The 24,881-nt window shown below is 37.4% G+C and overlaps 1 protein-coding gene across 1 annotated transcript in view; it reads left to right on the forward strand.

Moving 5' to 3' along the window:
- Window positions 1-24,881, forward strand: part of DLG2 (discs large MAGUK scaffold protein 2) — a 985,470-nt gene that overhangs the window by 582,960 nt on the left and 377,629 nt on the right. Inside the window, exon 9 of the mRNA XM_053971598.1 lies at window positions 14,390-14,443. Within this exon, the coding sequence (XP_053827573.1) occupies window positions 14,390-14,443 (54 nt within the window). The remainder of the gene's footprint in view (window positions 1-14,389; window positions 14,444-24,881) is intronic.

Here is a 24,881-nt window from a genome sequence, read left to right on the forward strand (position 1 = left end):
TGGCTTTTTAGCAGTTCTAACATTGAGATTTGCTTTAGAGTTTCTTTGGAAAAGGTTGACATCTTTTTCCAGAAAATACCTGGTAATGTCAGTCATTGTGTGACTTTTCTGCGCAGACAGCCTACAAATATTCTGTACCGTCCTCCTTAACGACAATTGTAACCAAATCTTCAAGAGTTGTGAGCTCTGAATTTTACCAGTGGGTAAAACAGTCAAGTCTTGCCTCTAAAGGATCACAAAATATCCTGATTTGGAAGGCACCCACAGTCATCATAGAGTCCAACTCCTGGCCTTGCACAGGACATCCCCAAGAGTTATACCAGGTGCCTGAGAGCATTGTCCAAATGCTTTGTGAACTCTGTGAGGCTTGGTGCTGTGACCACTGCCCTGGAGAGCCTGTTCAGTGCCCAATCACCCTCTGGGTGAAGAAGGATTTCCTAATCTGTAGTCTAAAACTCCACTGACACAACTTCAGGCCATTCCCTTGGATTCTGTCACTACTCCTTTCATTTCTACAGTACCACCCATAAATGCAAAGAATATGAACTTGAACAGGTAAAGAGTGCTCTCAGCTGTACTTTGGAAATGGAGACTGGAATTGCAACTTTTTGGAGAGATAAGAAATAATCCATCAGCTATCCTGTGGTTATTTGGGTAGTTTTCTAAGATTTAGTCAAATTTAACAAATTATTACAGTTTGTCGCCAAAAGTCCTTGCAAAACTTGTTCTCGCACCACTTCTGTGTTCAGGTAATTTCAAAATTTTCTTCTCTTTGTGAAAATATTTTGGCTGTGACATTAAGGGGGTCTGATATTTAGGTGCTTGCTGCATTAGAATCTCAGTACAGAGAGGTCTTCTGATTTCCGCTGGGGTAGACCAGGTGTGAACAGTTTAGTCCAAAGTAACACAAAAGGAACACTTTGATTTTCACTTCTGAATAGTGCCACAGAATCTAGTTGTGCTATTGTCCCACAGCTGTCTCGGCTCTAATCTTGCCCTCCTATTCCTCCAATGAGGCTTTTTGATTAACTTTTTATTCTTAGGATAGCAATTTGTACCGAAGATCTAATTAGAACTTTATGTAACACAGGCAAAGCCCTCCTTTTGCAAGTCTGTCTCACTTCAGTCCTGCTAATCTTGCAGCTTTCAGTATGGAGCATTCTGAAATATCTGATATTTCAAGCTATCTCCTCTGGTTGAAAACAATTTCAGCTATTGAGAGTCGGGAACAGGGTTCATTTGATTCTTTTGTCCCGGTAAGGAAAACTGTAACATATCTCTGAAATAAGGCATGTTTTTAAGTTTCAGTTCTGAGGGTTAGGCTTCTTTTGGGGGGGAAATGAATTAAACTGAACTCTGATGAACTGAATGAACTCAGACCTCATACCATAGCTCTTCTGTGTTTCTTTCTGATGAAAAGATAAGTAGTAAAGAACTGTCTTTTATAAAAACTGGTGATTTTTCTGGGGAGAGAATGCATAGTTCTATATACCTGGAATTAATACATATTGCCAGTATTTCTATTTTATCATTACTTTAATGATCAAGAAAAAAGCTATATTACATATAATTTTTACTTCCTGAAAAAACATGTAATTGAGATATGGCTTTAAAATTATAATTAATATGAATAAATATAAGTTGAACATATGGGTATTACTGCTTATCACCAGATAGCACACAGTAATGTTGTGTATTGTGTATAAAATAAGTGATTTCTTCTATGTTTACATCAATATGTGTTGCTACTTCTAATTCCAAGTATTTTTAATAAGCTATTTATATATATTAATGTCATGTGCACTGAAATGCTTTAATAGCAGATGGCTTTTGGTGACCAGGTTAGGTAAGCCAGGTAGAATGTGCTGGGCAGGAAAGAAGATAGTATCTTTCTTTCTTCTATGTATCTTCATTTCATGTGAAATATAAATTTAATAGGGTAGTTTTAAATTCAAATATGCTAATATTGTGCAGAAGAAACACATATCTGAACTGTTAAGTATGTGATCAACAACCACAAAAAAATTACTCAGTTCTAGATGTGTCAGATCAGAATTGCGCTAATAAGTGAGCAAAAGGGTCTTGAATAACAGATGGGCTGATAGCAATAAAAAAACGCTTGAACCCCTGTTTGTATGAGAGTAGAGCACTTATAATTGAAGAAGACATTTCAAAATGTGTCACAAAGCATATAGCATGTGAAGGATGGGCTGACTTTAACTTTGGAGTCTCTTGCTTTCTCCTTGTTACGGCTGCCCTAAAAAACCTTGTGCCTCCCACAGATTCTGTGTTCTTCTTGCTGTAATATTTTCTATGTCATTTTTCTCCCATTCCTCTGAAGCACACGATGTTCCCATTTCTTGTCCTCCCAGCCAAACATTTATTTAGTATCAGGGTCAGGTCTGCAGTGGGGTTTTTATATGTTAGTGCTCAGAATTGGTGCACCTGCCTGTGAAGTTGCTTAGTTTTCGGAAAGGACCATCACATTAGGTGTTAGTTTTTCCCAGACATCCCATGGCGAAAGTCAGGATTTACAACAGGCTGAGAATGGTAAATGTGATATTTCTGGCAGGCATCATAATTTACTGGAGGAGGGGGATGTGTTTCATTTGGAGGGTGGGATTGGTGCTTAAAAGGTAGGGTAGGAGGAGACTGGATCTGTCCAAATGGTTCGGGGGAAAGGCTGCCTCATATCTGAATGCCAGTTTCTTGGGATAGATGTTGAATTATTTTCAAGGTTGAAATGCTGTTGTACAGGCACAAGAGGAATCAGAGTTCCTGAAGCTGAATATTTTTAGGACTGTGCTCTTTGATTCCTGTGTTGTACCTCTCTCCTGCCTTAAGCAGACAGCTCTTTTTGTGTTACTAAACGCTATGCTTAGTCCTTTTCCAGGTGTTCTTTCCTAGTGCCTGATGTATAGCACATAACTTTTGGTTTCCTTTGCCAGGAAATGTTTTCTTTATCCATTCTAACAGTAATCAAAGCTTATTTCTGAAAGCCCTCTCCTGGAGTTTTTCCATTAAAAAAAGAGAACCAAACCATCATCATATCAGAGACATATATGCAGGAGATGTTTCTTATTGTTACTGTTTCTGCTGTTATTACTAGAGGAAGAGGCTGCCTTGATGCTCTGAACCATTTAATGTTCCAGTGTTTTGGGGGGTGCTGTTCAGTGCATGAAGGGTGGTTGTGACGTTTGAAGTTCCCCTAATTGATTTGCAAACCCATCTTCTCAATCTTGGTTCAGATCAGTTCTGACAGTTTTTAGGTTTTATGTCTTTGATTGTTACATGTATTGTTCGATACAGTGAAGGGTGAATGTTGTCTTTGTGTACGAGGAAAGTTGTTCCATTTTGTGGAATAAGTGGCTTTTAATATATACATTCACACAGTAAATTCAGAGAGTGCAGAACTTTCCTAGTCCTTTTCAGGTCACTACTAATAATGTATACAAAGAGCAGCATCCTCAATGTTTGTGTTTTACAAAGCAGAAAATATGTCTTGAAATCAGTAACTAAGAGACGACCTATAACCCAGGAATGATCGTGTTTCAAAGTGCTGCCTTGTATTACTTTTTGTGCTGGCATAATGAGAAAAAAAGGCCATGTTACTTGCTGCTAGATAAGTCACTGTTCCCACCTATTTTAATTCAGTTTAAGATTATTTTTTTACTCAGTGTTTCTACATCCAATTCTAGCCAAAACAATGCTGTTAAGAAATGACAGAATGCTAAAATGTAAAGATGGGGAAAGACCTCATAGGTCGCATCGCCCATCTGTCAGAATGTGAGTACTGCCTACAGTATTCATTTCAGTGCTAACCTAAGTTTGTACAAAGGAGTTTTAGGCAACAAAGCTTCAACCTTTCCGCTAGGGAGACTATACTATAGATTGTTGAATATGCCACATAGTTGTAGCTGTGGATAAAATCTGCTTGGCTGCCCTGGGCATGAAACTGAAAACTATCCCCACCAAAAAAATTGCAAAATATTGATTGAAAAACAGGCAAGTATAATTTTCCTCATATGAAGTGCTTTTCGTTAATAATATCAAAGAATTATTTAAAATTATTTTTATATTTCTTCCTTTTGCTTTTAGTCAATTTTGTTAAATTTGGTTTTTTAGTCTTATTTGGACCCCTGTTTTTTTTTTTCAAGTTCACAAGGATGCTTTTCCCTTTATCATTTCTCAAGGGGAATCGCCTTCTTGTTTTCCATGTCTATAATTTTTAAGGGTCTGTGGAACTTCTTTGAAAGAATGTTGGTTGTGCTGTACTCTCCAGTCATTTCCTTTGTGGTTCAGACTAATAATGGACCTTGGCACTTTGTTTACTTAAGCAATGACATATCATAGAGCTCCCTTTGTGGCACTGTTACTTCTCCTATAGTTCAGTCCCTTTACATTGTTTCCTTATTCTCCAAACCTATGGTGCCATGTTACATTGATTTTCTGTTTTGAATTTTTTTACTTAATGCTCTTTCTAAGAATTGAGAGGTCAATAGCAATGCATTTTAATAGAGTATGTAAGGAGAAGTAGGTGTAGCTTTCTTTCTCCATGGAAAATGTCTCTTTATAGAGGATCTGTAAGGGTATAAATATATATGTTTAATCAGTGTTTCTATTTTTGCATGACAGCTTTCCTTGTGGCCATGGTACTGCTTCTACTTTCTCTCTGTTGAAAGATCTTGTGGCCTTGCAGTACTTGGAAGGGTCTAAGTGGAAGACTTAACAGGACCTGCTGTGACAGGATATGGGCTAATGGTGTTAAGTTGAAAGATGATTGATTTAGATTAAATATAAGGAAGAGATGTTTCACAGTGATGGTGGTAAAATGCCAGCACACGTGCTCAGAGAGTTGGTGAATGCCCTATCCCTGAAAATATTCAAGGTTAGATTGGATAGGGCTCTGAATAACTTGATGTTAGTTGAAGATGACCCTGCTTATCACAGGGTCCTTGGACTAGATGGGCTTCAAAGGTCCTTTCTAACTCAAACCATTCCAAGATTTTATGATTTGTTGTTTCTCCTACTTTGCTACATTCATCTTATAGAAGGGCAGTTTTCTTAGCTTGGGCTTATTGTCACACAAGCAGAGCCACAAGTCACGTGCTCCCTTCAGAGCCCTGCTCGAGTGAGTTCATGTCTGCACAGGATACCATTGCGTACTCAACATTTTCTTTCATAACCAAAGACTTTGCTCTTTTGCTTTCTTCTGCTGGTCCAGTCTCAACTCCAATACTTGATTTGTAGGTTTTTCAGAAAATAGAGTTAATAAAAGGAGATGAACAAATATCTGTTCTACAGTGAAATTTCAGAATAATTGGTGTTTTGAGGGCAAAGCAGATTTGACTTAGGGAATTTAACTTTCTTGTCAGTTTACATAAATATTTATTTATTGAGTTGGATATTGAGAAACAAAAATGACAAATGCACACTAAGGGAAAATGCCTCATCTTGAGGTTCATCTTCACTCCAGACACTTCCCCTTCTCTAGCCACCACTTCAGGTCCCACTCAGTGCCTTTGTGGGGGATGAGGGACTTGGGGTCCCTCACACATGGGGTTGGAGCTGGGGTTAGGACATGCTTTTTTCTCTTTGCTGCTCCTTTATCCTCACTCTTTTCTTCTGTGTTACTTGTTTCTCCTGCCCCAGTGGTGGGTCTGGTGTGACACTGGCTGTCACCTGTGCCCAGCATAGCGCAGCCCTGGCTTCTCCTCACAGAAGCTTCCCTTTCAGTTCAGAGCACCCTTGCTGTTTCCATCCAATAGGGAGCAGAAGGCAGACAGAAGAGACATGAGATTGATGCTTCAGTAGGATGTACTCCTTAAACAAGACACTTGAATGTAGCAGAGTGAGGAATAACAAGGTGCAACGTCTATGAATTTGACTGATTTTTCTTCTCTGTGCAAAAATTTTAAACGATGAGGGAAATTAGTCCTAAAAACAAAAAGAAAATGGCATTTGCATATTTCCGCTCTCTGTCCTACATCAAGATTACATCATTCAAATGGGGGACCATCCTATTTAATCAGTTACAACCTGATGGCATTACAAAGGTTCTCAAGGAGAGCCCTGGCTAAATTTGGCAGCTTGTGATGTTCCTGCTGGGTGCTACAACCTGTAAAATTACTGGAAAACTGGCAGTTCTGGCACGTGCTGTCCTGCAAGCCACCCACAGAGCACTCAGGTTCTCAGGCAGAAAGACATCAGCAAGAAAACTGAAGTTTAAAAATGGTTGGCAAGCCCTGTAGTAAAGTACCAAATAGTAGTAATTTATGTAATAGAGCATCTCCATTGAGAAATGCATTTTATGCCACACGAAGCTGAACCATGTAAAAGAGCTGATTCCCCCTGAGCCCTGGATAGCTGCACTTCACACATGGATGTTTGTCTTTTAAACTGATGTACTGTGAGTGCAGTGGTCCTGCAGTGATTTAGGGTTTGAAATAAGCTGTAGGGCAAGTGATATATTTGGAATTATTTAGTTAATTTTATTCATCACTTAGAGATTCTGGGACATAAAGGGGCACTCTGGGACATCAATTAAAACTTTTCCAGAGGACGTTAGGGTAGAAGTTTACTTCCACTGACATAAAAATCAAAATATTCTTTTCTCCAGCACAGACCAACTTGAATTTGAAGCTTATTGCAGATATTCAAAATCAAGTTTGTTACTTTAAGTTCTTCCTCTATACTTAACTCTGTATACATTAAGTGAAAACATTTGGCAAAATAGCTTTGCCTCTATACATACTTAGGCAGAATCAGTGAGTTAATTTGATGCATTATATGGACCACAGAAATTCCCAGCTCTCCTCATGGCCACTTCAGTGCCAAAACAAGGTTGTTGGTGATTTTGCTATTTGTGCTATTAGAACCTTTCAAAAACTCTAAAACTTTTGTATTTCTTCTTCTTTTCCCTCTGTGAAGAGTTTTAACTCTGACACCAGTAAGCCTTGATGACTTCTGCCCTTGCTAAACAGAGATGAGCACTCTTTGGCACTGATTCCTTTCTTGCTGGGCTCCTGTTTACAGTGCTGAATGTAACAGATTAACCTGAAAGCAGGTGTTTCATTCTTTAAGATTCATGTTCTAATTAAACCTCTTTAACAGTTACTGAATTTTGTTAAAGCAATTCCCCCGTTTCACATTTAATTTTGTATTATCTTTTTTTTTGTTCTCTTCATCTACATTATAATTTTTAGTCCATTTGTTTCTGTGTTTTTGAGGAGGGTTTTTATAACCCCCATGCAGAAATGTTACACTCAAATCTCAGGTATTTAATGATATAAAAAGGTAACAGAATAAGACACTGGATAATTTCTTTGTAAGCTTAGTGTACCATGATGTTAAAAATAAAAAGCCATATGGTGAGTAAGGCAGCCTTGACTTTTGAAAGAAAGGAGGAAAAGCCAAATATGAGAAGATACCATAATTAGGTTGCAAGTGCAGTCCAGATCCAGCCCCTCCATTGTTTGTATTGGGATCACACATGCATTTGTTTTTCCTCTGGCCCTGCTCAGCTTTTGGAGAAAGTGTTGCAGTGTTTGTAGATGTGGCACTTAGGGACATGGTTTAGTGGTGGGTTTGGCAGTGCTGGGTTAGCATTTGGACTCTATGACCTTAGAACTCTTTTCCAACATAAATGATTCTAGGATTCCATGAAAGAAATAGCTGCAATTTTGCTTTGATTTTTGATTTTCTCCCTTTGGAAGGAGTTCTATGTTTGTGCACATTGAGGCTGGAAAAAAAAATAAAGTACACAGCTAGGTCAAATAGGATGCCTAAAATCTGGATGTGTGCTTTTCTTCTGGTCTATTTTGAGTCTGTGTGCATTTGTGTGTGTTAGCACAGAATCACAGAATATCCTGAGTTGGAAGGTACCCACAAGGATCATCAAGTGCAACTCCTGGCCCTGCACAGGACAGCCCAAGAGTCACACGATGTGCTCTGACAGAGCATTGTCCAAATACTTACTGAACCCTGCCAGGCTTGGTGCTGTGACCACTTCCCTGGGGAGTCTGTTCCAGTGCCCAGAGAGCTTTTCCCACTGATATTTCTATGTCCTTCAATAGATCTTATACTGGGGGAAAAATTATCTGTTATATTAATCATTGCTATTTCAACCTGCTGACAGGTAAGATCATTACAGGGGAAACTTCAACAACTGTAAAATAGGTGCTTTCTTCTCAATCCCTCTGATAGCCTCTGAATCCACATAGAAATGTTGAATTTTCCTTGTGTATGGGTTTTGGAGTTTTTTTTAAATAATGCAAATTATTTTAAAATAATAAATACAATTTTAAATAGGAAATTATTCCTACTGATAAAGTAAAAACAATGTAAAACTCCAAGTCTGCAAATAAGGCCACCTTCTTTGAAGAGTGCAATTTTCATTTAAACTAAATGGCTTTATATGAGGTTGCATTGTATACAAAGGGAGTGGTCTTGAGGATTTCTTGAGGCATTTTTCATCTTTCATGGCAGCTGCAGCCTGCAAGCAAAGCTGCTTTTGACTTCTGTTTTATGTCTTAGAGCAGAGGTAGGATTGTTTGCTGCTCAGTCATTCTTTAGATGTTCAAAGAGGTTCTCTATATTTTACATTTTCTGATTAATAGCAATGAAGTTACTTTTTATCTTTTAGTCTTTCAGTTTGTAATTCAGTGGTAAATATGACAAAAGGTGGTGCGTGTTCTGTGATCTTGAGGCCTCATAGCATGCCAGAGAATTACTGTTTTGACATCTAAATTGTCATTTAATCTTTCCTGCCCTTGTGTGTAAATGTAAATCTATTGCTTGCAATTGTGAGACTCCTGAAAAGAGGAACTTAAACGAATTCAGTATCACTTTCTTAAGGCCTTAAGCAGTACACTGTGTGTCTGAAAAATGCAGCATGCCCTATTCATGTATATACATAGGGACTGCTCTACTTTGTATTAAGACACAAAATGCTAACATTTTGAAGTAATACAAAACTGCAAATGTATATTCCAGAGAGTGTTTCAGAGTTTAGGGGTGACTGCCTGGAAAGAGGAGCCTTTAACTCTGATATACAGTCCAGAGTTCATTGTCTGCACAAGATGGCAATAAGCCACTGCCAACTCAACTTACTTTTAAAATGATAGGTAATACAGACACTCTTGTATTACTCTCAATTTCACCACCTCCTTATTTTGAGTTTAATTAAATGTAATAATGTCGGTAATGATGGTGATTCCTTAACAAGAAAAGCAGTAGAGAGCTCTAACAGCCTCAAGTTGCATAAGAGGAGGTTGAGGTTGGATAGCAAGAAAAAAGTCTTCACTGAAAGGGTGATCAAGCCTTTAAACAGGTTGCCCAAGAAAGCGGTGGAATCACTATACCTGGAAATATTAAAAAACCAGTTAGGTGGGGCGCTTAGGGACATGGTTTAGGGGTGGACCTGGCAGTGCTGGATTATTGGTTGGACTTGATCCTAGAGGTCATCACCAACCTTATTGATTCTATGAAATTAAAATTGCAGCTAGGAATAAGCAGAGATGGGCAATTTCAAAATGATGACATACTTGGTTGTGTTTTCTTGTTAAGAAGTAATATGCTGTGCTTATGATTTATAAAGTAGTGGACAGATAACTATGTTTGTGATTTTGTGGTCTGGTGTTGAATATAGTCCTGCATAGTACGAACAGTTAAAACAAGGACTTACGAATGCTGGAGAAAGCAACCCAGTATGATATGAATAGTCTCTAAAACTGTGAGTAGTATGATTAAAAGCAGGATAATGCTAGCATCCATGGTAGAGGGAAAGTTCACCTTGTCTGAGAGGTATGAGTCATGTCATACACTTGTAGAGAATTTGGTAGCAGAGTAATTGTTCATGAACTAGACCATGTGCCTTTTTGTTCTGTTTCTACTGGCTTCAAGTGCTTTTATTCTATCTTGCTTCTAGGTTGTGCTTTTGGCAGAAAAGCAAGCAGAACAATCTTGTATATATTTGTGGAAGCAAAGTGTTTTATGCTCAAGTCCTTTAAGAATAATAATAATAATAAAATCTTCCATTTTTATTCTTTTTCCCAAAGCTATTCAAGTTTTGTCTCAGCTATGCCATTCTTTCACTGCAGCTGTCAGTGTGATGCCTTTTTTCAAAGCACAGAGATGGCACAGCTGAAAGCAGTGATTCCAGTCAAGGGTAGGAGGAAGGTTCATGCAGGGAGCAGGAGCTGTAAGTCTGACTGCACAGTACATTGTCAGCTTAGTATAATACTTAACATATAGGTAGGGACTGGGATGGAGAGGGAAGTGAGGAATGGGGAAAACAGGATTATTCAATTCACTGCACTCAGTAATATTCACACTTCTGGTGATTGGTTAGGTTTTATTTTGCATCTGGAAAAGCTGGTAAAGTGTAATTTACTTGGTAAAATATGATTCAGTGTCTTGGTCAAGGCGCAGAGTTAGGAATAAAGTTGTTATCTTCCAGGAAGCTATATCATCTCAACCAGTCTGAAGCCTAGATAAAAACTTTATAGATCTGTGTGGGTATACAGATTGAGAGATAAGAGGCAGTACTATCTCAAAAACACTCTAGGCAGAGGTTCTCAAGAGAATCTAGACATGTTTTTGCATCCCTTTGTTAATTTATGCACAGTTGGGAGTACTGTTGTTGATCACAGATTTGTCAATGTTCTCCATTAGAAGTACAGAGATACCTGAGTATCTTTTTTGAGAATTTGGTGAACCAGTGTGACATGTTTTCAAGTCATGTTTTCATAGATACAGACGCATCATTCTGGAAAGTAAAATCTTTGACTCCTTGTTCATACTGATTTTATCCCTTCAGTAATTTCACTGTGGTTAAAGGACTGTTTTGATGCTATTGTGTACTCCATGGCTAGCACTATATTTAGGGCTCTCTCCAGTGATTGCAAACTGTCTTCTCAGCTTTGCATGATTGAAGTCTCCTACTTTAAAGCATGAGCTACAAACAGGGCCCAGCTAATGAAATAATCTCCATTTCCTGCACTTTAATGCAATTTTGCAGCTCAGGAGGTTAGTGTTCTTGAAATCACCATATATCAGAGAGATGGGAGCAAGATGTTTCTATTAAATCATATTTCTTATTAAAAAAAAAAAAAACAACAAAACAAATATTCCTCCTCACAAAAAAAAAAAAAAAAAAAAAACAAAAAAACCACCAAAAAAAACCCAACCCAAAACCTAAAAAGACAAGTTGTAACAGGAAGCACTGTCCCACACACACAGAATCACATGCCCAGATATGAACAGAAGGAACAGAGAAGGTGAATGCACTGATGATATTAGTTGTGAGTGTGTGCTTATAGTCACTATATCCATTTGAAACTATTGCACTGCGAATTTTTTCATGCCCATCTCTCTGAACAGGATAAATGCCCCAGTTGCAGAAAATCATCAGTTTGATAGTTTAGTATAGCTTTTTCCAATCAGTAAAGAATATAGTAAGCAGAGTGTTGAAATGAATCCTGAGTCATACACTGGCTTGAAAATGAATTCTTTACAGGCTCTGTATCAGGGATCACATCATTCAAAGGAGCAGCTTTAAATGCTCAGACTTATCCTGTGGAAAGGGTGATGGAACACGTGATAACCCAGGGATCAGGATTAGCTAGGAAGCTAACAAATGGAAGCATCGTGTGAGTGTCCATGGTCTGGGCCTCCAGAACATTTTGTCAAGGCTCATGAAGGACAGAGGGAGGTGATTAAAAAGAGGGAGGTCAATTTACAAATGTTTGGATTTTACCTTGCCAATCTAACATCCTTCTGTGACAAGAAATCTGCTAGCTCTGTGGATGACAGAAAATAAGTAGATGTCATTTGCCTGAATTTTAGCAAGGTTTTCAGAAATTCTCTTTCATAGCCAAATGAGAGAGAAACTAAATGGATGGATTTACTACAAGTGGGACACTGGCTAGACCAGCAGACACAAAGTGCAGTGGTCAGCGGTTCAGAATTCAGTTACTGATGGCAAGTTACTTGTGGTGCTCATACAGAGTTGATAGAGGTGCTAATGCTCTTTAACATCTTCATTAATAACCAGAATGATTATATAGAGAGCATGGTCAGCAAGGTTTGAGGTAACACCAGACTGGGAAGAGCAGATATGATACACTGGACTGTTCCCTGCTCTTTAGAGGAATATAGGAGAAGGAGAAATGTGCTGAGAGGAACCTCACAAAGTTCAGTGAAAACATACAGGAGTTCCCCATGACAGAATAAAATATGGAGCAGTCCCAGCCAGGCACAGTCTGGCTAAGCTGCAGCTTTGTAGAGAGAACAAGTTGCACATGAGTCAGCCATTGTAGCGGCGAGGGGGAATGGCAAACTGGGCTGCACTTCCATCCCCTTGTCTGACTGCAGTAGGAGTGTTCTGTCCAATCCCAAGTGTTCCCACATTTGTTTCTGATTTCTTTAGCTTTACTTCAGGAAATTCTGATGCAGATAAAAGGCTTTGTTATTCAATAGGTAAAGAGATTTGGGTGAATGCTTTGGAAAATGACTTCTGAAAGATTTTTGTTATTTCAGTAGATACTGTTTGTTTAAATCATCAGTGGAAAGATGCTTTTATTCTGAAAACTGCAATTTTTTTCATAGTTGGTACTAGACCAACACAGTAGGTAAAAATAAAAAGGAGATAAAATCAATACTGTAAGAAATTGCCAAGCTTATTCTTCCTGTTGCAAAGGTAGCACTTTTTAAGTGTATTGAGCTAAATATTAGTGTTATTCTAAAAAGGAAATAATTTGTTTTACCTTCAATGATAATGCAACTATAGGCATATCTGATATGACTAAAGCTAAAAATATTATAATCATATTAATAAAATCATAAAAATATTATGATTCTATGAATTAAAATTCGGCTTTTACCTATCACTTTAGTGTGACCAGTGTTTTGGGACACAATGAGAATAACAGGGTATGGGTGTATAATATCTTTTCAGATACTAAGCATTTTAATAACAAATAATACCATACCTTGACACTGGTGCATGCAATGAAATGCAGACACCAAATTTTATGCATTTAATTTTAATTCACGGCTTACACAGTTGTATAGAAATGATGGCATTAATCAGCAGTAGTTTTTGTCCCATAACATAAAATTTCTTTGAACACAGAATTCTCTTTGAATGACTGCACAAAAACTGGGGAAAAAACCCCACGAACTGTGTTTTTCTCACGTTATTTGAATTATTGCACTAATGTCACATTCCTAATTTGGGTTGGTAACAACCAAAGGTTTGAAATCCTATAGTAAATATTTGACGACAGAAACAAGATCAGTGTTTTCAGCAGTGCTGTGTTCATGCCTACCATGCACAAAGAGACCCTGCAGTCTGTACGAGTTTAAAGTGCAGTGATTCAGTGACAAGTACACAGTGCAGATGAATAGAACTAGTGAGCTACTGTGCTAAGCATTAGTATTTTCATCAGCCCTGGTCAGTGACTGAAGAGTCTTTGCAGCCCAAGTAGGCATTAGTAAGTCTAAGAAAGGGTGCCTTCCATCACTCCTTGTCCTACACTGACTACATGTTGGGCCTTCTGAGTCCTTGATTTATTAACAATCCCATCTCGGCAGTCCTTCCTTTAGTTTGACATTTTACTGATGGTGCTTGCCTCTGGCTTACACATTCTCACAACTCTGGTTTTCTCCAGAGTCTGAGCTAGGTTTATGCAGCTGGGTCATATCAGAGCTTGGCACTGGGTCAGTACCACTGAATGCCAGAATGAGAAGAGCAAGAGGTTCAGGTGGTTGGAAACTAGCCTGGATATGAGCTTCATCAAGAAATTAAAGATCAGGTTGGGCAGCTTTGCAGATGCACAAGTCTTTTTAAACTGGTCTGTATTTCAATCTGAACTCTAGCTGAGTGTATATGAACCATGCCAATTATATACCTTTGACATAAACATCATCATATATATCCATATACATATACAATACTGCTAAGCAGTGTAAGCATTAAATGTTTCTCCTCTGTAAAGATCAGTTAATCATCTTGGTTCCATCCAAAGGTGGAATTGTCAGATAGGCAAGCAGAAACCCTCAAACTCAATATCCCCTAATTGAAAGTTGAATACATCAGGTTTCTTACAGTTCTACTAAAAAATTAATAACTGGATAATACGTATTCAGGATGTGGTCCAAAGCCTGGAGAAACTAAAAAGAAAGGCCACAGTGAACTGTGGTTTGGAGGCTGAGAATCTATTTTCTTCATCCTTGATTGAACAGTACTCATAGTTATGTACTGTTGTATGATTTGAATTCAGTGTGAAAATAGGCTTTTAGACTTTTAACTTAATGTATAAGTATTTCAATATTCATGAATTTCAGGTCTTTAAATTTATTTTCTCTTTTTTTTCTTCCCTTTCAGGCAAGCCCTGCCCCTATAATTGTCAACACAGACACTTTGGATACAATCCCCTATGTAAGTATTAAGGGTTTTTTTATAAATATGTAGAGTTGGTTTATTTTCACACATAAATTCTTTTTGGTATTGCATAGAAGTTATCATATAAACAAGTCTTGCAGTTAATAATTTCTTTTACAGTTACACAGTAAATTCTTTTCTGGGAAAAGAAGTTGGAATGACGATTGCACTCAGGTGAATCACAGCATATTATAAACACACAATTTGTAGATTATGTTTACTAAAGCTAGCCTTTCTTTGAAAAAAAGAAAAGTGATTTCCTTAAGGCTGTCATCCTTACCAGCGACATGAGTATTTCCTTTTAGAGCCATGCATACCCTGCTAGCGTAATAGAAAGATACCTGGATGCACAGTGTATCTTAAAATGGTGTAATATCCCTTCATTTGTCTCTCTATCCTTCTTTTGTAGATGGAAATTGTTCATGATAAATAACAGCTCAAACTAATTGACTTACTATTTTCCTATTAATGTCTTTTCTTTTTTATGACTTCTAGGAAATAGATTATCCTGAAATAAATGCATTTTTATTAGATTTTTTTAAATCTGTTTTTTCTACCAACATTTGATATTATTGTTGTTTAGAGTGTAAAATCAACTATAGTTGAAGATAAAGGACATAGAAAAACACAAAGCAAACACATCACAGAGTAGCAGGCTTAAATGACTGGAGGAAAGAAAAACAAGTAGCACAAAGCTAGCCAGCCAGTATCTAATCTTTCTTCTTGCATCATCTTAGTTATCTTTCTGAAGCTCCTAATTAATGTCTCTCATCTGTTGTGTTTTGTCCACATCTGTTTCTTATGATACCAATGCATAATCTTAATTATTTATCTACCTACATCAATCATGTTGCTGGATTCTGTCTTTCAGAAGACTGTTGATGAGGAAGTTTAACAGGGGTTGTCCTGGCCAGTTTGTTACTGACAATTCATAAAAGTTAGAAATTATGGTGCATAGCACAGGTAAAGATCACAGCCAAGAGCAATTTAGAAGAATGACAGTGCTCTAAAGCAGAAGAGAATTAAGTCCCTTGATGGGAATATGAACTCTTGGGAAGGGTGAAAAAGTTAAATAGAATTTCTCTGTTCATTTACATGCAGCTTTTTTAAAAGGCTCCCTATCATTTCTGTCTCAGTTTTCCATCCTAACATCAAAACCATCTGCTATGGTCTCACTTTCAATTGGTCTGTCTGGCTTTTCTCCTGTATTTTGATGAGGCATTTTATACTTAGTGTTCTCTAGTCTTCCAAAAAGGACACTCTGAGCCCCAGTTCTCATTTTCAGCACTGGACCTGTGCCCAGGATCCTCTGCAGCTATGGTGTTGGAATTCCTAAATACAGATGCAATTACACTAGTGACAAGATGCTCAATCAATATGATTTATTCCCTTAACACATCCTATCAATACTTACACACTTGTATGCCACTGTTGTACTAGAGTTCCTTTTTCTTAAATAATAAAGAACAAATGACCAAACATATTCAAGAGAAATGTTGACAGTAGGCTGAGAAGTGCCTGTGGGCTGTTTCAGTCTCCAACACATGATGTGAACTGGATAAATAAGCAGAAGGTGCTTGCTGTAGAAATAGACAGCTCTGAATTAGTCACCTTGCTCTTCCTAGCCCAGGAAGAGTTATTTCTCTTAGATATAGGACACAGCAGTGTCACCACAGAGGGATTTATTTAACACTAGCCACTAAGAAGCACTTCAGCTTGGCCTGTCTGCTGAGCCCAGGCCACCATAGTGCCTTACAGAACCTGGGGTCTCTGCTTTACAAATAGGCATTTGCTTCTGCTCAGGGTTTGTATGCTTGAACATTCTCTAAAATGAGACACAAAAGCAAGGCATGAACAAATGACCTCTTCCTCCAAACTAATATTTGAGGGAATGGGCTGGGAGACCTGTGTTTTCTTTCTTGCTCTCAGGAGTAATGCAGTTTAATTTAGTTTGGTTTTATTTTCTATTTCCTCTGCAAAGGAGACGCTGTAGTCATGGGGCCAGATCCACATTTTCTTCTCTGTGCATCCCCTCCTGGTCCAGGTATCCTTCCCAATACATATTTAGTGATAGCATGTAGTGGATTGACTGTGGCCAATAGCCAAACAACCTTCTCACTCCTCTCTGTTGTGGGTCAGGAAGAAAATAGGAGATAAAAAGGCAGAAGATAATGAGTTTAATAGGGAAAGCAAATGCTGCATGTAAAGCAAAAGAAGAAATTCATTCACTGCTTCCCATCAGCAGGCAGATGTTTAGCAAGTAAAGTAGGGCTTCATCAGGTGTAGCAGTTATTTGGGAAGACAAATATCGTAACCATGAATGTTCTCCCTTGCTCCTCCATACCCTGAGCTTTTACTGCAGAACACCATGTGATATGGAATATTCCTGTGGTCATGTCATATCTCCTGACTAGGTCCCCTCCAAACCCTGTACCAACCCCCAGCCAACTTGCTCCTGGGACAGGAAGAGTAAAATTGAAAGGAGAAAAAACCTCGATGCTGTGCAAGCTCTCTTCAGCAATAACGAAAATTGGTGTATTATCAACATTGTTTCAGCCACACATTGAAGTATTGCTCCACATAGGCTACTATGGAGAATAAACCCCATCCCAGCAAAACTCAGCCTATAGTATTGTGTGCGTCCTGTAATACAGCCTATAACATAATGGGGTGTTAGGGGAGTTTTGTCTCTCTTTTAAATATTTGGAAGTACAAAGACAAATCTTCCAAACTGGATGAGTTAAGTGTATGATACTACAACCATCATCATATAATTTATTTTACAGGAAATGTAATTTAGCGGATATGCCATGAAATATTTTTTCTGGATGAGGTCAGTTCAGAGAGATAACAAAAAGCTAGATTTAATTATGATTTTGAAACTTAAGCATGTGTCAAGCTGCATTTTCAACGCTGTTAGGACTTCCAGACATGCATGGGGGAAGACTCTAAGTGCCTAGGAATGTCTTTGGTAAATGTTTAAGTACGCTTAGAGTTACCTAGCTAGGTATTTGCACTTCTGAAACGCACTACTGATTTTTAGTTGCCATAAAATAAACTTCTAACACTCTGAGAAAAAAAATTACTTTATGGATCAGAGAATCCAAGTTAAATGATTATATTTTCTGTCCAAAGCTAAAAGCAGCCTTGGTGTAAGATGCTGATCCTCTCTCAGAACTGTGGAGTGTTTAAAACACCCAGAAGTGTTCCTTGGGGCTATAGTGATCTTAGATTCCTGCTATTCATCCCTGTTTTTCAGCTTTCATGGCCAAAGTACACTTGGAGTCTAGGAAGACTGAATGGGAAGAACAAGAATTTTTCAGATCCTACTAACTGAGTCATGGTTCTAATATTTACACTCTTTTTTTTTTTTTTTTCCCATACTGTCTTTCTCTAGTCTTAGATGGTTGTCCTTGAATTCTTTGTTTGAGTTTGCCTTCCAGAAATCTGAGCACCATTTCTAAATCAACTTGTTGAATAGAATTAAAAGGCAAGGGAATACATAAGCAAGTGATATGTCTCAAGAAAATTTTTGACATATTGGTTTTTGATTTCTGACTCTTGGGATTTTTAAGATACTTTTCATGACAACTAGTTAATGCTGTCCATTCAGGTGCTTGCACAAAAAAAAAAAAGTGCTGCTTAAAAAATAAATTTTTCTTTTATTAATTTTTTTCTTAAATAACAGTAATTTTCATTGCATTTACCATAACAAAATTAAGTAATCCATTTTATACCATATAGAAATTTCCAAAATTAGGCACTGGAATAGCATAGATTTTCAAATTTTGGTGAATCAAAATGGTATTTTTTTCTGTAATTACTAGCCACAGCTGATAACCTGATAGATCCCTAAATAAGGTCAGGCTATTTTTAGTGCTGTTACATGCCAGATGGAGACTTCTCATGATTTCATTAGGCTGTTGGCACAACCTGTGTCATTGTTTTGTTTTACAAGATGTACCCTCAATGCATTTCCAATTCATTGACAGCTCTGCTTATCCTCTCTGCCATCTTCCTCCAAAAATTCCTGAGTGTTTTTGGGCGATACCTCTCAAATGGTCAGCATTCTCAAAGCATGTTCACATGTCATCTTTGCACTGGTCCTGAGAGAAATTTCCTTTGGACAGTTGGTGTACAACTGGTAAACCAAGTGATTTATCTCATTAACCCTCTAATGATTTAAAATCACATTATTAAACATTTTGCAACTGTTGACATTCTTCAAACCTTTCAACGCAATAGTTTGGGAAAAAATCATTCTTTGTGGGACTGGTTTTCATCAGTATGTGTTTTTTAGATGACATAAAAAGGCCTTATTCTATTATTCTATTATAACTTGGGCCTGCAGAAAATAACAGAAGAAACAGTTAATTAAGTTTGCTTCTAGGTTCAGTGGTTTGAAAACTTCGGCTCGCCAAGCTTTGGACGTGGGAATAAATTTGATAGGAATCTTCGATGGAACAAAACGAATTATTCTGTGACATTTTAAACACAATTAAACATTTGTGGGAGTTTGTTTGTTCTCTATTCCTTTGCTGTAAATTTTAGATCTCTTTATATAATGAGAAGTATTACTTTAATAACATATGAATCATCTCATTTTCTCTGTTGCACAGAATAGGCCTTATTTATTTCTTTTTTTATTTCCAAAAAGCTGCATGTTGAGTTAGAAGTAGCTATAAGGCTGTCTTTGCTGCATCACTTACAGAAATTGAAGGGAGCCTTTATATTATGGTGGAATTTTATTTTCTTTTCATCTTAACAAAATATTTAGGGAAGTTCACGCAGGTACTGTGGTTGTTCCCTTCCTCCCCCATCTTGTCACAGTAATAAGACCTAAGGAATACGTACATTATTTTCCTTTCAGTCACAATGAATTCTTCATATTTCTTAAGTTTCACACTGTTCTTTCAAATCATTATTTTTTATATTATTACTATTTTGACTTATTGTTATTTTATTATTGGTTTGATTTGCTAACTATACTGCCTATGATTAGTTCTGTGAAGACACATGTAAGACATGTCCTGAAGAAGTAATTTTCAAACTATGTTGGTTATGTCTTCATGAGCTGTAGTCAAATCTTTGTATTGTTTTATCCTTGCCTGAGTGTGGCCACAGAGGGCTGTGCAACTGTTGTGGTGCTTCCCAGGTTAGGGACACTGTGAGCTCAGCCCCTCCTGGAGCAGGGCAGTGTAGGGGCCAGGATGATGCCAAAATGGGGAATTCTGGAAAACTTTCAGCTTTCCTCTCTGCCATTCAGCTAGTGCAGCTAGATTTAGCACATTAGAAGGAGGCACATAAAAGCTTAAACAAAGGCTGAAAAGAAAAATAAATTCTTCCTGTTTTGATGTTGTGGATGGAATCAGGCACTTCACTCTCAAGTGAGAAGAAACTATATTTTATTGATATAAGAGAAGTTCAGTGGTAAATGCAGCAGTGGTTTAACAAGAATGAATGGCCAGGTATACCTGAGCATTTACTGGATAGAGAACAGTCAGAATTTTAGGGGGATCTTCCTATTGAACCATGAGGTTCAGAAAGGATCGCATTCTATTCCAAACTTCCTTTCATAGGAGCGTTTAAGTGCAGCTGGATCCAGACTGTCTTAGCCTTGGCCAGTGCTTGATGTCTAAAGGATTATATATTTGCAATCACAGAATCAATTAGGTTGGAAAAGGCCTGAGATCATAAAGTCCAACCTTTGATCAATCCACAGTGTCAACTAGACCATGGCACTAAGTGCCACATCCAGTCTTTTCCTAAACATCTCCAGGGACAGTGACTCAACCACCTCCCTGGGCAGCCCATTCCAATGTTTAATCATCCTTTCTGAAAGATTGCCAAGTTTCAGTGTGCTTATTTCCAATTCACTTACCAACCATCTGATGAAATAAGGCATCTTGTAACCTTGAGAGGCATTCCTACTCAAGGGGAAATCCTGGTGTGCAGCCCACTACCATGCAGGAGAGCTCAGCAGGCCCTGGGCTGTCTACCCTTCATGGAGTAAGATGATAGAGTCATAGTCATATTTGCAATACTGACTACAGATGCTAGTTTCTTCCAAATTTGACTTGAGTTGGACATTGACCAATGGTTAGCTGGGTATATTGCCCAAATGTTGTTCTTGCCTATCATGTTACCTGACTCCCCTCAAGTACCGATGGAGCCAGATTGACCTGTCAGGACCAGATACATCCATGACTGACCACCACTTAGGGTTATTACTTGAGCAAGAGTTATAATGGAATATAAAAGGCAGGCTGGGGATGGGAGCACATTGTCACATCTGACCATAAAAAGAATGAGAAAACTTTATGAATTTCTGAGCAAAGGCAGTGCTCTAAAGGCTTTTATTGGATAATAAGAATGTATGTGCATTCTAGACCTAGAAATGTAAATTGGAGGGAGTAGGTGGCCTTATATATTTTTATAATAAAGCAAGTCTTTACATAATTAATGTTCAATGTCATATGTGACTGAGCTGGTTTAGGCTAGGGTAGAGTTAACTTTCTTCACAGTGGCTGGTATAAGGCTGTTTTGTATTTGTGCTGAACACAGGGTTGCTAATATAGAAATGTTTTTGTTATTGCTGAGCAGGGCTCACACAGAGTCAAGGCCTTTTCTGCTTTTTGTGCTGCCACACTGGTGAGAGAGCGGGGGGGTGGATGGGAGGCTGGGAGGAGACATAGATGGGACAGGTGATCCCAGCTGACCAAAGGAATATTCCAGGCGGTGTGACATCATGCGCAGTATATGAAGTTGGGGGAAGAAGGAGGAAGGGAGGAACATTCAGAGTAATGACGTGTGTCTTCCCAAGTCAAGCTCTCTTAGAGATGGCTGAACACCTGCCTGCCCATGGGAAGCAGTGAATTAACTCCTTGTTTTGCTCTGCTTTTGTCTGTGTGGCTTTTGCTTTCCCTATCGAACCATCTTTATCTCAGCCCGCATGTTTTCTACCTTTAACCATTCCAATTCTTTCCCGGATCCTACTGGTAGGGGAGTCGAGTGAACAGTTGTGTGGGTCTTGGCTGCTGGCTGGGATTGAACCACAACAATTGCTATAGATGATGAGCAAATTTTTGAGGACAGTGGTAATAGAAGACTAAAAAGAAATTTTGGTCTAAAAGGATAGGATCTGAAGTTTTACAAAAGTAGGAAACTGATGGAGTTTGGGTTTTTTTAATTAATATTATATTGAAATATATCAAAATACCATCATGTAGGTGTATATAATTTTTTCCATTAACTTCTCAGAATAAATTTATTGCTTCTTTCTTAATTAGTTTGATCATAGTCTTGAAAGTTAGATTACACACCTTATTATCTCTAATGACTTATGTTTTCCAGATTGTTAACCTGCAGTTTTGTTTATTGTTTATACTCATCTTTCAGCCTGTCATTAATATGCATTACAATGGAAAAGCTAAAGCTGGTAGAACTCTGTGCTAGTCTTTTAAAGCTGCATTGGCTTGACTTTTCTGGTTTGGCCCTTGAATTGTATCACAGCAATTTTTTTTTTTTTTTTTTTTTTTTTGCACTGGCAAACACTGCTGTATTCTATGTGTCATTGTTTCTGCAGTGGGATAAAACATTTTTCTTTTATAATAGCAGTATTGACAGGCTTGATTTAAGTAATGTTTTTAAAATATTTTGTAATCATTAGTGAAAACATTTCTACAGAGCACAAAACTAATGAACTAATATAAAACAGCTCCCCTTAAACATGCAAAAATAGAAAAGTTTTCATCCTGCTGTCTGATGATCTAAATGGATTTTAGTGTGACAGCATAAAAACAAAAAAATGCTGCTTCTGATGAAAACCCAAAGCAAAGAACCGACCTTAAGATTTACTTTTCCTCTATTTCATACCCACTGTTTTTCTAACTGAAAATAAATTTATTTCAAACCTTTTCTTTTAAAATACACTGTTTTAAAAAGAAACATCTTTTAAAGAAGGGCCAGAGTTATTCTGAAGCAAAAATGTGATTTTTTTCATGTGTTTTGCATTAAAATTATGAATGCATTTTTAGTATTTAATCCTTCTCAAAGACATATCTTTGAATTAAGGGAAAAAATTTACTTTCAAGTAAAATAACTTCATGATTTTAGGAGATTTCTTTTATTTTCTGTAGGAATGAACACTACATTGCCTATTTGAGTGGTACATATCATAATACATAAAAAATCAAAAAGCCTTCATGGTGTCTGGGTGTAGGTAGAATTACCAATATGCTGTCAATCCAACAAGTAAATGCATCCCTCAGTCACATATCTAATTATTCTTTCACACTTCTATTCTCCAAAATTGTAATTGTCCATTATAACTGTCCATTTTCAATTGCCTATGAATAATGCTGGACTTTAGATTCAATCAAGGAGTTCTTTCTATGGTTGTTTGAAATGTTGCAATTAGCAGACTGGGAGAGAGGAGCTTATTGAACCGTAGAGATTACATCCTGCACTCATTTTTATCCCTTGGCTTCAGGTGGACACAGCATAGAGACACAGCATGCTTTTTGGATTTGGAGTGCAAGTACTTCAGCATTGCAGTCCAGGTCACGGGTGTGCATTTATCCATCTTAGTTCAATGACTCTCAAGTTTGTAAAGCAGATTTTTTTTACAAAAAACTACACTTGCCAACAGGTTTTTGGATACCCACTATCAGGGTCTCTTAGGTGACAATGTAATAAACCCCTTGAAAGAGGTACAGTGCTTTGCTTTTGCAAAGTCTGTTCTTGTTGGACCACTCTTATCCTTGCTGCCTCTGCTGGGGGAAGCCAGCCAGGCATTGCACTGACTGTTATTTTCATCATTCTGAGAAAAATCATATATACTATATACATATGGGGGTGTGTAGGTGTGCATGTGCCCCTCCTCTACACTCAGCTATATGTAATTTTTAATTTGCCTGTGATGTTGGCATGTGCTGCAGAATGCAGTGTATGCCTGTTTTTGAAGTTTTTTGAAGCACTTGGAGATCTGAGGCAGCCTTGAATTACATGGACTGACCTGACCTAAACCACAAATCACTTAAATTTGGTTTTGTCATTCTCTGCCAAGCCTTGAATTATTTTTTCCCTTTTGTGTAAGTCTTTATATATTATGCTACCATAGCTAACCTTACTGGATATTGTAGCAGTAGGCTAAAGTCAGTTGGGTTGGTAGGTTTGCAGAGATCCAGTGGCTAACATAACAAAATATGCTTTTACAGTACGCTTCATGGTCTAAAACCATCAAGCCCATTGTCTTTTTCATAAAATACTTGATTAGAATGTGTGTATATACATATATATATATATGTGTCTGTATGTATAAAATTAAGACCCATGGCAGGGAGATTGGAACTGGACAATTTTTAGATTGCTTCCAATGAAAACCATTCTGTTATTCTAAGAAGCTGATAAAGCTCTTCAAATTACACAGGGCTATTTTTCCATAGCAATAGCTTTATTTTTAGTTACTTTGTCATGAAGTTAAGTTCTCAAGTGTTTTGGCAAACAGCATAAAGAGTGAAAGTGAATAACTCCTTAGCTTACTTGTATTGGTCAGTATTCACTCTTTTAGAAAGGTGTAGAACTTAACTGAAAGCTGTTGTGAAAAAAATTAAAGAAGAGCTAGCACAGATGTCATCATCTTATTTGTTTTAATTATGCAAAAGGAGGAAAGCTTTCCTTTTTGATAAGACTTCATTTTGGAGGATTTCAGATTAATTGCTGTCAGAGACAGATGTGTTCCTTTGACCTTGAATAATCTAAGAAGTAAAGAGAAAGTGGCTGCTCAGTATTGAAGAGAAAGCTTGTTTTGATGAAAAGTAGAAAAGAAAAGTCTTGCTTTCATGTCTTATTGGACACATGATGGTTTGATTACAATGGGTTTTTCATTTATTTAAGATGAAGTATGTCTGAAATTTGTTTTACAAGAACTCTTCTTTGTAATTTTAAGAATATGTACTTTTTTATGTGTAGAATTATTGAATATTTTGCTTTGAAAACTACCTGTTAAAGTTCAACCAACGCAAGGTTCTTATACTGGCAGCACATAATGCAACATCAGTAATAACAATGGATAGGAAATATACCCTTATCTTGTGCTCTTAACATTATTCACTGTGTTTTTCATAGCAGCATTTTTTCCTGTTATTTATGGTAACTTTCTTAAAACTTTAGAATAGCTAGAATGTGTTCTTACTCATTCCCTACAACTATGTAAAAAGATCTCAATGGAACACCATTCTCTTTTAACAAAATTGCAAAATTAGCCATTTAAATGCTCTTATTTTCCCTCACTGTAAGCCAGGGATTCGCTGATCCATGCTGTAAAACTAGCACAACTTAACACAGTTTTAGCAAATATTCTGAAGTTCCTACTGTTGCAAGTTGTGACATTTTGGGAATATGAGTTATTTCTAATCACATTTTACACAATAAA

This window comes from Vidua macroura, chromosome 2 (genome assembly GCF_024509145.1).
Source record: "Vidua macroura isolate BioBank_ID:100142 chromosome 2, ASM2450914v1, whole genome shotgun sequence".
NCBI lineage: Eukaryota > Metazoa > Chordata > Aves > Passeriformes > Viduidae > Vidua > Vidua macroura.